The 13,382-nt window shown below is 43.9% G+C and overlaps 1 protein-coding gene across 4 annotated transcripts in view; it reads right to left on the minus strand.

Annotated features, from left to right (window-relative positions):
- Nucleotides 1-330: 330 nt before the first annotated feature.
- Nucleotides 331-13,382, minus strand: part of THRAP3 (thyroid hormone receptor associated protein 3) — a 68,653-nt gene continuing 55,601 nt past the window's right edge. For 3 of the 4 annotated variants that reach the window (XM_052636798.1, XM_052636800.1, XM_052636799.1), the window contains 8 exons: nucleotides 12,155-12,868; nucleotides 11,076-11,248; nucleotides 10,254-10,365; nucleotides 8,985-9,069; nucleotides 6,709-6,896; nucleotides 4,211-4,406; nucleotides 3,622-3,765; nucleotides 331-1,917 (listed from right to left, as the gene is read on the minus strand). In XM_052636798.1, coding sequence (XP_052492758.1) covers nucleotides 1,696-1,917; nucleotides 3,622-3,765; nucleotides 4,211-4,406; nucleotides 6,709-6,896; nucleotides 8,985-9,069; nucleotides 10,254-10,365; nucleotides 11,076-11,248; nucleotides 12,155-12,868 — 1,834 coding nt within the window. In that variant the 3' untranslated portion in view covers nucleotides 331-1,695. The remainder of the gene's footprint in view (nucleotides 1,918-3,621; nucleotides 3,766-4,210; nucleotides 4,407-6,708; nucleotides 6,897-8,984; nucleotides 9,070-10,253; nucleotides 10,366-11,075; nucleotides 11,249-12,154; nucleotides 12,869-13,382) is intronic. The other variant, XM_052636801.1, reaches the window with a different exon arrangement.

Genomic DNA, 13,382 nt, shown 5'->3' on the forward strand with positions numbered 1-13,382 from the left:
GACCCCTGCCCCACTGCTTTGGAAGCCAAAGTCCTTGCTTACAATGACACCAGAGTGGAAAAATCTGGTTCTCCTAGGGTGTCTAAGGAACAGGATATGAAGCAAAATCACTGGAATGGGAATGAGGAGTTATTACCCAACACAGATTGGCTGAGGCTCCTCCCAGAACAATCTCGCGTGCAGCTGGAGGGGATGGGGCTGCAAGAGTCTGGGCCCAGCCCCGCAGACATTTCATCTTTCTGGTTCCCTGAAGTTGCTATGGGGGGACATCCACCACCTGCCCCCACCACACCCACCCACACCCACTCAGGGTGACAATGACCAGAGCCATTTGCATCTGCCACTTCATTTATTTTTTTATTTGCAGGAGGAGTTGAAACAAATTTTAAGGGTATTTTCATTCCCCCCCCCCAAACATGAATCATTCAAGTAAAACCAACTTAACTATAGAAATGTAGCAAAGTAAGGGGAAAGTAGCATAACAACCCAGGAGGCAAAGGTTGGGGGGGGAAGAGGTGGGTGCAGTCCGCATATAACATATGCATAAATGCCATATGATTCACCTGCTCAGGACCGCCTCCCCAGAAGGCAAGCACAAGGACCAATTTTAAGAGGATGTTTTCCCCCCAAACATCGGAGAATGTTTCAACTTAAAGCTTAAGGTTTAAAAAAAAAAAAAAGGAAAAAGAAAAAAACACAAAACAAAAAACCCCCACAAACCACCCAGCCATAACCACCTTCCTTAATCGATCATAGGAGTTTCTTTTCATTTTATAAAAAGATTAATAAAAAATATTGAAAAAATTATTTTCTCATCTTATATTTGTAAAGATAATAGAAGTCAGAAGTTTCTTAGAAAACAGACCAGAAACTGCCATCCAGTTTCCACCCCTGTTGCTGAGAGGATCAGCAGGACTAGAAAGTTTGGGATACTGGAGCTGCTGGTGGAGAAGGGGAAGCCCAGCCCACAAGAAATCAGAAAATACTGGGGGGAGGGGAGGTGCGCACATGGGGTGTGGTTAGGAGCAACACCACATGATACATGGCTGCGCAGAAAAGGGGAACACAAGGTGGTCAGAAAGGCCTTGAACTCCTCCTCGACATACAAAACCTAGTTTTACAAAGACCCACGCAGTTTGGTCCCAAACTGAGGTGAACACATCAATATTTATTCACATGCTTTGTTTTCTCTTTTAAGAATCAAAGTTGCCCAAATTAAATCTTTCTGCTAATGTTACCTATATATGCCTAAAAAATAAAAAAAGGGGGCTTTTAAAATAAGGATAAAGAGACTGAAAATCAAATTAGTCCTCAGCTCCAAATGAAATGAAATAAAGAATAAAACTGTTGGTTTCTAACAGGGAACAAACCAAAATCCAAGTTATCGCTCTGCCCTCCCTACCCCAGCCCCCACCCCACACACCAACAATAAACAAGAAACACGTAGCTAAAGCCCAACATGGTGTGTTCTGCTCAAGAGCTGGGCCTGACCCCAGGCCAGCTGCCTCTGTCTGGTGGGACGCCAGGATGCTCTTCGCCAGGATGCTCTTCGGCAGTTGTAGGATATTTTGCATGGCTGGTGGGGGGTAGGGGTGGGATTTTCAGAATCTTCTTGAGGCTCCTCTGTTTAGCTCCTCACCAGCCGTCTCCCGGCGCCTCTCTCCATCGGGCAGGGGCTCCCAGCAAGAGTGGCCGCTACTCAGTTGTCGGCTGTAAATTGTCCTTCTCTTCTCGGTTCTCTGTCCCACTCTCATCGTCTTCAATCTCCCCTTCCTCCCCACTGAACTTGTCATGGGCCCACTTGGGGCTGGTGCTGGATTTCCGGAACATGAACCGGCCTCGACCGCGAGGGAAGGCTCCTCGGCCCCGGCCCCGGCTCACCCACTTCTCACTGCCTTCGCCTTCACGGTCATCATGCTTAAAAGAAAAGGAAAACTGTCATCAATGCCAGAGTAAACAAGAGCAGCCTCTCCTCTGCACCTACCCAAATGTGACTTTCCCAAACAAACCTATGTCCTGTCCTCCTCCCTGTCCCCACTGGAAAAATGCTACTGATTCAGATCTAAGAGAATATTCAGTTCGGTTCCTTGAATTCTAAGGCAGTCGTTTAGGCACTGTAATGATGATGATGATAAAATCTTCAAAGACCTTTTCTTACATTATCTCATTTAATCCTCACATTTACCCTACCCTATCATTATCAACCCTCCACTATGCAGATGAGAAAACAGCCAGGGGAACTTTAAGTAACTCCATATTATTTAGAACACATTCTCTCGGGGCCGGGGGGGGGGGGGGGTGGGGGGGGGCGTGCCGCGCAGGTGTAAGCCAATCACCCCGAAACATGCAACTCTTTCTGATCCGAGTTGTCTGTAAGCTAAGACAGGAAGCAACACAGAACACACACACAGCTGGGAGTCTTATCCAGCTCTCCCAAGCCTCCCCTCAGCCAAGAATAGGCAGTGAGACCAAGGGCAAATGGCTCATGGTCTCAGACCAGTACTGGCAAAGGCAAGGCCAGAACCCAGCCTCCTGTCTCCTATCTTTCCTCCTTTCTCAGTTTTATGCAAGAAGGCAGTGTGGCAGAGTAGAAAACAAAACAAAACCTTTAACTCAATCCCTGTTCTGATGATCTCATGAGAAAGGAGGAGGGAACCAATGAAAGAATGAATGAGAAAGGATTTTGAAAAGTCACTGTTACCTCATCAGCCCCATGACTTCAGAGAATCTGAACCCTCCACCCACACAAGTAGTACCTGAGGCTCCTGAGGGGTTAGTTCAGCTAAAGGGCCAGCTGCTTCTTCACTAGCCTAAATGAAATCTGGTTGGCAATGCTTCTTCAGGGACAGATAGGGTACGGCCTTTCATCCTTCCCCTAAACAGCCCCACTCCAGTACCTATCCTGGGCCCAGTCCAGCCAACATTTTCCTAGATATAGGTTCAAGAGTCCTCTCGGAGTATCAGAGTAGCTTCTAGAAGCCCCAGAAACGTGAAGTTGGCTATGCACAGTGATTTACACAGCAACCTGCTTCCCAGCTTCCTATTTCCAGGTCAATCCTCATGGGTGATCAGACTCAGCAGCAAGATTACCTTGGTTATTACAACACTCAGTCACATCTGCTTGGACCTGAGCCTGCTGTTAACACAGCAAGGCAATAGAGCTCTCTCACTGGCCAAGTAATTCAGCCTATAAAAGCCCAGCTCCAGTGGTGTTTCATTCTGGAGACAGGTGCCCTCCCTCAAAAAGAGAACTGTCTTTCCTACCCATATTGTCCAAGGGCGTGACAAGGTGTAACTGCCGCCTCTGGGGAAGGTGATAGTTCTATCTCTTGTAAAGGCTGAAGGGAAGCTTAGGGTGGGTGCGCAGTAAAAACAGACAAAAAGGCAAGAGCAACCTTTCCTGCTTATCCTGGAATCCATAAACATCTTAGATAACACTTTCAAGGTCAGGACTGCCTCTCTAGAGAACAGTCATCTTGCCAGAACTCTACCAGCCCACAAGTATACACATAACCAGTGCCATACCTGCACACAGTTCTGGAAAAATCAATCAAAGCCTCACTGCCAGCTACTGTGTATGTCAAAGGCCCCTTCGCCCTTCCTGGTTATCCCAACACATACCAAGTAGTACTTCTTGCTTTTGGGTGTGTACTCGGGGTCCCATTCCTCCTCCCGGCTTCTCTTCTGAAAATCATTGTTGCTGCTGTTGTTGTTGTTACCAGAATAGTTGCCTCTGCCCCAGCCTCTTCCTCTGGCTCGAAACTGCTATGGCAATAAACGGGGAAAGGAACAAAGGGTCCATGTAAGGAATGGAGAAAAACAACTCCTTGTCTTCTAGTCAAATACTTTTCTGCTGTCCTCTAGTCAATATGCTGGTTAACTGGTTTTTACCTATTCCCGTTCTGTTTATCTCAAGTCTATAGCCCAGACAGGGGATAATGCCATAAGGGCCTTCCTACATACAGCAGGAGTTAAAACAAGTGAGGAATTTCAGACCAGAAGCCCTAAGAGGCTTTCTGGGTAAGTGATTATGAACAGGGAAAAAAAAAAAAATTAAAAATGGAAAGCCTGGGGAATGGGAAACCACAGATTCTAGGGTCTACTGACCTAATCACCCGTATCAAGGGTAACAAAATAAATGTTCTGATAAGCACATAATTAGAATTAGCAGGAGAAAGGGCTTAAAGAAAGGGCGGGGGCAGAGTCTTACAAAGGTTCCGCGGGCTCTGCCTCCTCTCTCACTTGGGCCCACGAAGTCTTTGGTCCCCAGCCTTGACTTGTCGAAGCCCGTGGTGCTCTCCTCCCTCTCCTCGGGCTCTTCCGTGTACTCCTCTGCTTTATAGGAGTGGGACGACTGGGAGGAGGACGACGACGACCTGGACCGGTCTCGCGCTCTCCGGTGCTTCCTGTGGACACACAAGCGGCCTCTGGGTACAGTCCTTGTCTGCGGGCTCGTGAGTAAGGAGCACAGGGCAATCAAGAGCGTCTGTGATGAGAACACTGAAGACAACCCGGAAAACCAACTCACCCTCAACACACCCACCCAGGGAACTGGGGAGCTTCCTCCCAATTCTCTCAGCCATGCTCACTGACATATCTATGTCTGAGCCTGTGATAAACATGGGACACACACATACAGGAGGAGGGACAAAACACAGTCCATGCATGGCCTCTGGAAGCTCAGTCTAATACGCGTGCATGAACTGGAAAGACAAAAGGAGACACACACTGTCATGAGAGCCAGAGAGGGTCTGGTGCTGGGCGAGCCTTTACATTACCATCTGTTTCAACTTTATGTTAGCTTTATTTCTCATGCAAGACTACGACCTGTCTTGGGAGGCTGTTCTAAAGATCGAAAAAACAATGTGCTTAAACACTCTACACTGACACAGCACGCATATAGTAAATGGCAATTATGATTTCAGTACTATTTTCCCCATCTTAGAGACAGGAGGTACAGGTGACAGAACTAGGTAGATTTGGATTCAAACCTAGCACTAATTATACCAATACTCCACAAACCACTGTACTCTTCCCACTTTCCACTGCGCTCAAACAGGTTTAGGTCATTAAGCCTAGGATCTGGCAGAACTCTTCCTAGAGTTATTTCCCATCTGTCCCTTCATCTGGAGGAAATTACAGACCAGGGGCAAATTAGAGTAATACAGTGAGTCACTGTATACGTACTCGAGGTTGGGGCCAGTCCTGCCATGTGGTAGTGGAGGAGGGTATCAGCCACCTCTAAGGTGGCAGAACAGCCAGCTCCCAGGAGTACAGGACTTACAGGGAGAAGCCAGCCAAGTGTTACTAACCTATCATTACCCTCCTCCATTATGAAAAGCACCTTGCCAACCCCCCACCCCCACAGCTACCCCAACCCCCAAACATTTGAGAAGATCAAAGACAAATATTTGAATCCTACTGGCTCTAAGTTATTCTCATCGGATTCTTGTAATCAGCACTATTTCAAGAGCTTTTCAAAAATAAGACTCCAAAAATCCTGATTTGAGTCCCAACACTGCCTTTTATTAGTTGTGTGATCCTGGTATGCAATTCTTCAATCATATGAGAAAGAGTTTTTGCATACAGTGAAAACAGTGGCAGAATTACCATTTTTCTTCTTGACCCAATCACAAAATACTAGAGTTGCAAGAAACTTGATTAAGGTTACACAGCAAGTCAGAGGCAGTGAAATATGTCCCAGGGAAACAAATCAGGATCAATAATCCAAGTCCAGGCCTGAAAGGCCTGAAGGGTCCTACTCCCTTTCCACCAGAGAAGACTACTGTCCACCAGCTTCCATTTCCTGTTGAGGATGATCAGATCCTCTATCTGTGGATAGCCCTGAAAGCTGTTAGGGCTCATAATGCATATGTTAACTGAGCGCAAGGGTAGACAAAGAAAAACAGAAGATATGAGCTTACTTTTCTTTCAAACAGGCAAAAGGGATAGTCTACTAACTGTCTCGCTTATTTCGAAGGATTGTTTTCAAAAAATGGATATAAAAGTGCTTGCCAGCTAAAGTTCAGGAACACAAAGCAGTGCTGCTTCCCACAGGAAGGCGTGGGGTTTCAATTCTGCAACTTTTAATGCGCATGACTGAAAAGTCATGGAACGTTCAAAAATGTAAATAGAGACAAGACCTTGGCATAAATGCTGCCTTATGAAGTTTAACAATGCTACCTTTGTTTTAAAGAATATTTGGAACACCTCTCTTGGAAGTGCCTGTGAAACTAGTTTAAAAGGCATTTAAGATCAACAAGCTTGTCCTATCTAGTTCTGCCCTGTTTCTCTGGCCAAACAGTTTTTACTTGAAAACAACTTTGAGCCATTTTAAAACATAAAATGTTTTAAAAATAAAATACTTTAAAATCTAACCTTCGCAAGATGATTTGTGATGAGAAAGGACATGTCAAAGAACATGTCCAAAACAAAAGCAAAAGGAATTCCCATGATTCTCCACACTGTCCCTATAGCCAAATCAACTGCCTGTCTCCCAGGAGGCCTCCTTTGGACAAGGATTATGTCCATTTTCATTCAAAAGTTCTATTTTTCATCTAGGGAACTTAACTGACAGTTAAAAGAAACTACGCAAAATTGTCCCTAATTGTTCTCCAGTGTGCAGGGTCTGCCGTAGAGTCTGATGAGGGGCAGACAAAGGAGTCCACTCAGGAGGCTGAATGAGGCAACAGACAAGGGTTTACGTACTTCTGCTTCTTTGATCCTTTATGAGTTTTCTCTGTTTTCTCAGCTGATCGCTCCCTTGAGTGGCTTGAGTCTCGGGAATCCACTGATTCTCTTGATTTACCTCGTTTAAGATCTCTCTCTTTATGTTTTTTACGACGTTCAATATCAAGGCGGAGATCAACAGGATCATCTTTGTATTTTCCCTCAGCCTGCCAAGAGAAATCAAAATTAAGGTTTTTGGGATTCAGGACTACAAACTCAACCACCCCACAAACTGTGGTTTCTATTCCAATGGAGTGGTACAGAGGAAGCACTGGGAATGTGAGGCACCTCGCCCAACTCAGGAGGGATACAGGATGTTCCACCAAGTCACTTCATGAGGATCCCTAGAGAGCCCAAACCGATTCTCTAGAATAATGATGATAACCTTCTGCGTATGCTACATACATACACACACAAACACACACACACACACTTCACTATTTCCCTCTGTGGTCCAGCAATGACTTTGGCTAGCTGAAAAGCTGAGAAGGCCTAAATTAACTCTGGAAGGTGTTTGGTTAGGCTGGCTTAGGCTTAGTCACCAGTAGGAGTGGAAATGCTGTCATCATTCCCCTACCTACACTGTGGCAGCTACCCTGGACCTATCCTCTATTTGGAATTACCTCTCAGTACTGAGTCCAAGCCTTCCAAAATGTTATTTATATCAACAGATTTCTCTAGAGAAGGCATATCGAAAACCATAATAAAGAATTCATAAAGTTGACAATACCAAGTCAAAGTTTACTTTGAAAAGAAAAATGAGAAAATATTTTCTCACTAACTTTCTTCAAGTGTAACCTATCACAGTATGTGGTGCAGAGACAGAGTGAGCCCAGCAACAACAGCGGCCTCCTACCCTAAACCATCAGGCAAAGGGCTTTCAACAGCTCTTGAGAAACTCAGTGAAAGCAGAGGAGCAAGGTGTTTTCAGGCATATTATACACTAAGATTTGTCTCGTGGAAGCAAAAACCTCCCTAGGGACTTCTCTGGCAGACCAGTGGTTAACACTGTGCTTTCACTGCAAGGGGTGTGGGTCAAGCCCTGCTCGGGGGAACTAAGACCACACAAGCTGTGTGGTGCGACCAAAACACAAACAATCAACAACAAACCTCTCTAAAAAGAGGAAGGGATGAGCAGTTCGCTCTGTATTAACATTCACTTACACAACTAAGCTTTTTGTTTAAATAATGAAGTTTTAATTAACAAGAATGGTAGGTGGTAACTTGGTTTATTTTATTGCACACTTTTGAGAAGGAAATGGGGCCTCTGCACCCTCCAAAGACCAAAAAAGAGAGCAGTACAGCTGCAGTTCCCTTAGTGCACAGAGCATCTCTAATGAATAGGCTTTGTGGGGCAGATAGGATGACATCTCTCCCGATGTTTCAAAACCCTGTGTTTCACATGGTTAGTGCCAAGCTGGTGGGTACTTGGAGGAAAGGGGGAATGGGAGAGAAGACAGACTGTGCAAGAGTGCCTCTCATCACATTCAACCAACAAGACAAACCTATTTGGAAAACTTGAAAATTACTATTTTTAGAAACAGTTTCAGCAACATTGGAAGAGTCATCTCCATAGGAATTAAATTTCAATCTAATCTCTATAGGGTCCCTATGTGGGAACTGATGGTCAATAAATACTAAGATTTTTAAGAACCCAAATCTAGTACTTCTAGTAACAGACTGCACACAAGCTTTAATCTCTTAATAACAGTGTTTACGTGCACATCATTACACATGTAGCTGGACTATCAAAGCAATGTTTAGCTTTAAAGTAACAGTAATCAACAGATGATAGATATGGCACAATGTTAGGAAAAAAATCTGGACTAGCCGCTTTAAACAGTCTATTCAGTTAAGATATGAAAACTTCACTCTCCTCTGACATGCATGTCTTTCTGAAATCATGGTTGGAAATAGCGCATGTATATAGTTGATTTGATAATACTTACAAGCAGAAAAATATCACAAAAAGTTTCTTCTCTCATCATGGGCACTTGTTCCAAAACTCCTCTCTTTTTTTTCTCAAGCTCACCTCAATAGACTTTGGGGTCATTTACCATATTCTAACCACTTCACAAAGGTTGTTGATACATTTAATAAAAATTAACCCTTTGTAGTTCATTTTTAGAATTATGCCCATCCTTAAAAGAAAAACACAAACTTAAGTAGAGAGTAATTTAAACAAACACATTTCTGACAAGTTCATGCCCAACGCACTCATTTTGTTGGAATTACTGATCAAAGCAACAGTTCACCTTGTAGCCAGGTTCCCGGGGACTTTTCATTTCGTCATGAGCCAAACCATGTTTTCTGAATGTACTGGGGGAAATGTCTATCCTCCTAAAATTATAAACACAAAAGTTGTTTAACATTCCATAGTGTGAATATAGCGTTTTAGTTCATAAGTGAAGTAGCAGAAACACAGGCATTCCTTTTTATTATACTTACCTTGTTTGTTTATATACTTACACTCTCCCATAGCTATGCATGCACAGGCGCACACGTACACACACACACTTTCTCTCTCCCAACTTTCCAAACCCAAACAGAAGGAACTTCATATTCTACCCAGTACCGTACAGTCAAGAAAACAGACTCACCTATAGCCTTACTTATAATCTTAAATTCACATCAAGACTATCTATGCCCTGCTAACTTCAAAAAGCAGTTTTCACCTTGGGAACTGAAATATAATGGTCCATTATTTACCAATATGATAAAGTCTAAGTGAGAAACGAGTGCCTGGTGTGACACACATCCCCAAAGACCCTAAATCCAAGACTATCACAAACATGGTCCTCTTACCTACTGCAAAGGTTCAATCAAAGTTTAAGGCCAACTACATTTCTAGACAAAGTCCCTATTTGCTGAATAAATTCCCACAACCAGATGTTTAAACCTCTGGGCTTTTTAAACCCTTTGACATAATTCTGTAAGTTCTTCTATCTTCATCCCCCACTTGCTGCAGATTCTCCCAAAGGAAGAACCAATATATGAAATACATGGGATGCTTCAAGAAACATTTACTTTATGTATAGAAAGCTCACCGTGACCTTGGGTTATCATTTGCAAACTGCTCCTGCAACTCTCAATAACACAAGGGTTCTTTTAAATCAAAAAGGGCTGTTTTGCTCAAGCCCAAAAGGAGAAACATGGTAATCAAAGCACGCCCTTTCCACTACAAATCACTACTATCCTAGACTATGGAGAGCGTTACCTTAAATTCTGCTATTATACCTAACAAGTGGCAAAAACAAGACAAGTTTATTCTCTGGTGAGCAGTCTTTTGGGCTTCCCTCATAGCTCAGTTGGTAAGGAATCCACCTGCAAAGCTGGAGACCCCGGTTCAATCCCTGGGTTGGGAAGATCCCCTGGAGAAGGGAAAGGCTACCCATTTCAGTATTCTGGCCTGGAGAATTCCAAGGACTGTAGAGTCCATGAGGTCACAAAGAGTCAGACACAACTGAGCGATTCTCCTTGAGCAGTCTTTTATGATCACCTCCAGTGTAGGCCAAGGTCCTCACCTGTGAATCTCTGGGCTTTTCTTGTTTTTAGCTGCCTCCTGTTCACTTCCTCTCTTTAGATATTTAGTAAAGCGTTCATGCAATGTCATTCCAGAGGACCCAAAGTGATGCTCTGTGGGGAATCCAAGAAAAATATGTCAGGCTGTTAAAGGGAGACCCAACATTCAAATCCCTCTGCATGGATGAAACTGCAGCCACAGATATGTGAATGAACTGGCCAAATCCATATAACAAACATACTGTGAAAAGTAAGGAAAATTAGCTGGTTCAGAGACAATCCAATGTTAAGCACTGGATTGCCATGGTAGGACACGGATACAAAGTACTATTCTATGTATCAAGAGCACCAACTCCCCCTAAGTTCCAGTTTCAGATCAAACTGTAACTGGCCCAAACCCAGCTTCTAGATCACATTCCTCAGTCTGTCCACCTCCATTTGCCCAGAAGATGGCAGAATAATGTGGGACAAGTTCTATAAGATGCTGCTAGAGGTATCTACCTATTAAGACAGGACAAATCAGATGGGCTGGGAAAGCCACTTTCCATATTCCCCCTTTTCAAGCAATTTAAATCCTCACATGAAGGACTTCACCTAGCCTCAGGATCCCAGGTTATTACTAGTACTTTCACAATGTTCAGCTTTCTGATCAGAACATGGAAATTTATCCCTAGGAGACATTTCCTTCAAACCAGCCCCTAGGTTTAAAGGCCCTCTCGATGAGATAAAGGTCCCCAACAGACTCCCTCATGTCTCATCCTTCTGCTTGTTAGGAAGCTAAGCATGTAGACAGGGAACCTGAGCAGGCTGGGGTCAGGACTCACCTTTAACGTGGTGAACGATGGTCACTATATGCTGGGCAAACAGCTCTGAGGGGCTCCGCTGAGACTGAGCTGACTGTATGTGCTGGAAAATGGATCGAAATTCCTGCTCCTTTTTGTTGCTATGAACTAGATCCCGACAAAGCTTTCGTTCCTGAGCCAATAAGCCACTGGGTCTGAAAAATAAACACAGGGTGGCCCAATGTAACAAGATACATAGAAAGTCAGAACATTTAAGTCCTAAAAATGCAAGCATACTTTTGAGAGAAGTGAATTTATCTGCAAAGTTCCTTTTTAAATTCCTAGCAAAGTACAAAGAACCTCAAGGCACGTAACTGTGGTAAAAGGCATTTCATCCCTTGGAGTTTAATAGAAACAAATGGGCAGGATGAAGGATTAAAACTCAGTGATTCTGTTCTGGAGGTGGTGGTGGTGGTGGTGGTGGGGTGGTCTCTGCTGATTTTAACACATGACAAACAGTAAGGAATCTTACAGGGCCACTCAGTAAAGTGACACAATGCAGCAAGAGTGGGATGTAGCTAGACTGCTCAGCAGACTTCCAACTGGCTGTGCAACTTTCGCACCAGGTGAAAAGCAGCCTGGGCCTCACAACTCTTTCCTGAAGTTCTCAAACCCCGCACCCCAGCCCCAACTTTCAAACCATTATATTATTTGATGAAGGCCTGATGTAATACACATTGTGACTTAGCTAAAAATGAAAAAATGGATCCTGCATGGCTCCACAGGCAAAGACACCCTCAGCACATTAGGAAGACAATGGACAGGAGTGGAATGGGGAGAGGGTGTATGATGTGATGAATGCAGTGCAGGAGAGAACCAGAGGTGACCCAGCACCAAGACAGACAGCCACTCCAGACTAAAGACGCTTCGCGACACTGCCCCGAACACGCGATTACTCTGTGATGCACACTTCTCCCACGAAAACAGGGAGACACAAGAGTATTCACACTGAAAATGAGATAGTGGGAGAAATACCAGGAGGGGTTTGTCCTCGTTCTAGAACAACCTTATGGAAAGAGGTTAGGCTAAAGCCCTGAGGATCAAGATGGACTACATCTCACCTTGCAAGGTCCTCATCAAAAGAGTCCATCCGGACATTGACTTGGGCCTCTCGGGTGATGGAAAAGGAAGACTTCCCTGTGGGAAAGTCTCCTTTGGCTCCTAGCTTCTCTCGGCTCTCAGAAGTCTTTCTTGGGGGAGGCGAAGAGCTCTTCTCCTGGACTGCTTTGTATGCAGTCACTCGAAAATTCTTTTCAGGCACAAATCCCCTGTGCCCACTTTCGCTTCTCTTGGATCCTCCTCGCTCCTCCTTTTTGGATCTCTCTGAAAAGGATTCCTCCTCCAACTCCTCCGTCTTTCTCTGCTTTTCCTTCCCTGGAGGTGCGTACACCAGGCCCTCCCATTTGCCTGACTTCTCCTCCTCCTGGTTTTTGCTTGCACCTGCTATGACTTTCGACATGAATTTGGGTTCATCATCAAACTCAGATTCCTTCCTTCCTTTAGCCTTGTCTTTATCTTGATCATCCATCTCCTCCTTGTGGAAGTCAGCCATCTTCTTCTCAAAGTCATCTCGAAGCTTATACCTTTTGGGAGACTGGCTACCCCGAAAAGGCTTCTCAGTATCAGTTTTGGGAGCAAATGAATCAGATTTCATTTTTGTATCACCCAATCCCACATCAGAGAAGCTCCCTTTCTCTTTCATTTTCTCTTTGTCAGTATTTGTTTGTTTCTGTTCCTTATCTTTTCCATTTTCTGTCTTCTGTTCATCTAGATACCTAGTTATGAAAACACAAGGGAGACACACAAGAGACTTAAACAACCTGATCCAAAATAAAACAGCACCATATGGTCTTAGGTTTTTGACTCTCTAACAAGCATGACTTGTGGATTCCAGCATTGCCAAAGGTGTCTTGATTACTTTTTTGGTAATTTCTGAAAAACTGCTCTTCACAGGTTTATGAACTTACCATTTAAAAGATAAATAAATGTTCTGTGGAGTTGTATATTAAAAAAACAAGCGAAAAGAAAATAGCAAAGGCAATTTTTAGGATACTAAAAAACAAAAACCTACTTACCTGTAAGCGGTCTAGGGAAAAAAAAATTAAGGTCTTATCCAACCTTCACTCAAGTCACTTAAAATCTGCTTTCAGCAAAGTTAACATAGAATGTTCAACCTTGGACTGTTTTGCTTTTATACAACTCACATTTGGAAATACAAGTCTCAAAAGAGACTTCAAATTTGCTTCAAGTCACCTAGAAGACCTAAGTATGAAATATACTGTGAACACA

This window comes from Budorcas taxicolor, chromosome 3 (assembly GCF_023091745.1).
Source record: "Budorcas taxicolor isolate Tak-1 chromosome 3, Takin1.1, whole genome shotgun sequence".
Classification (NCBI taxonomy): Eukaryota; Metazoa; Chordata; class Mammalia; order Artiodactyla; family Bovidae; genus Budorcas; species Budorcas taxicolor.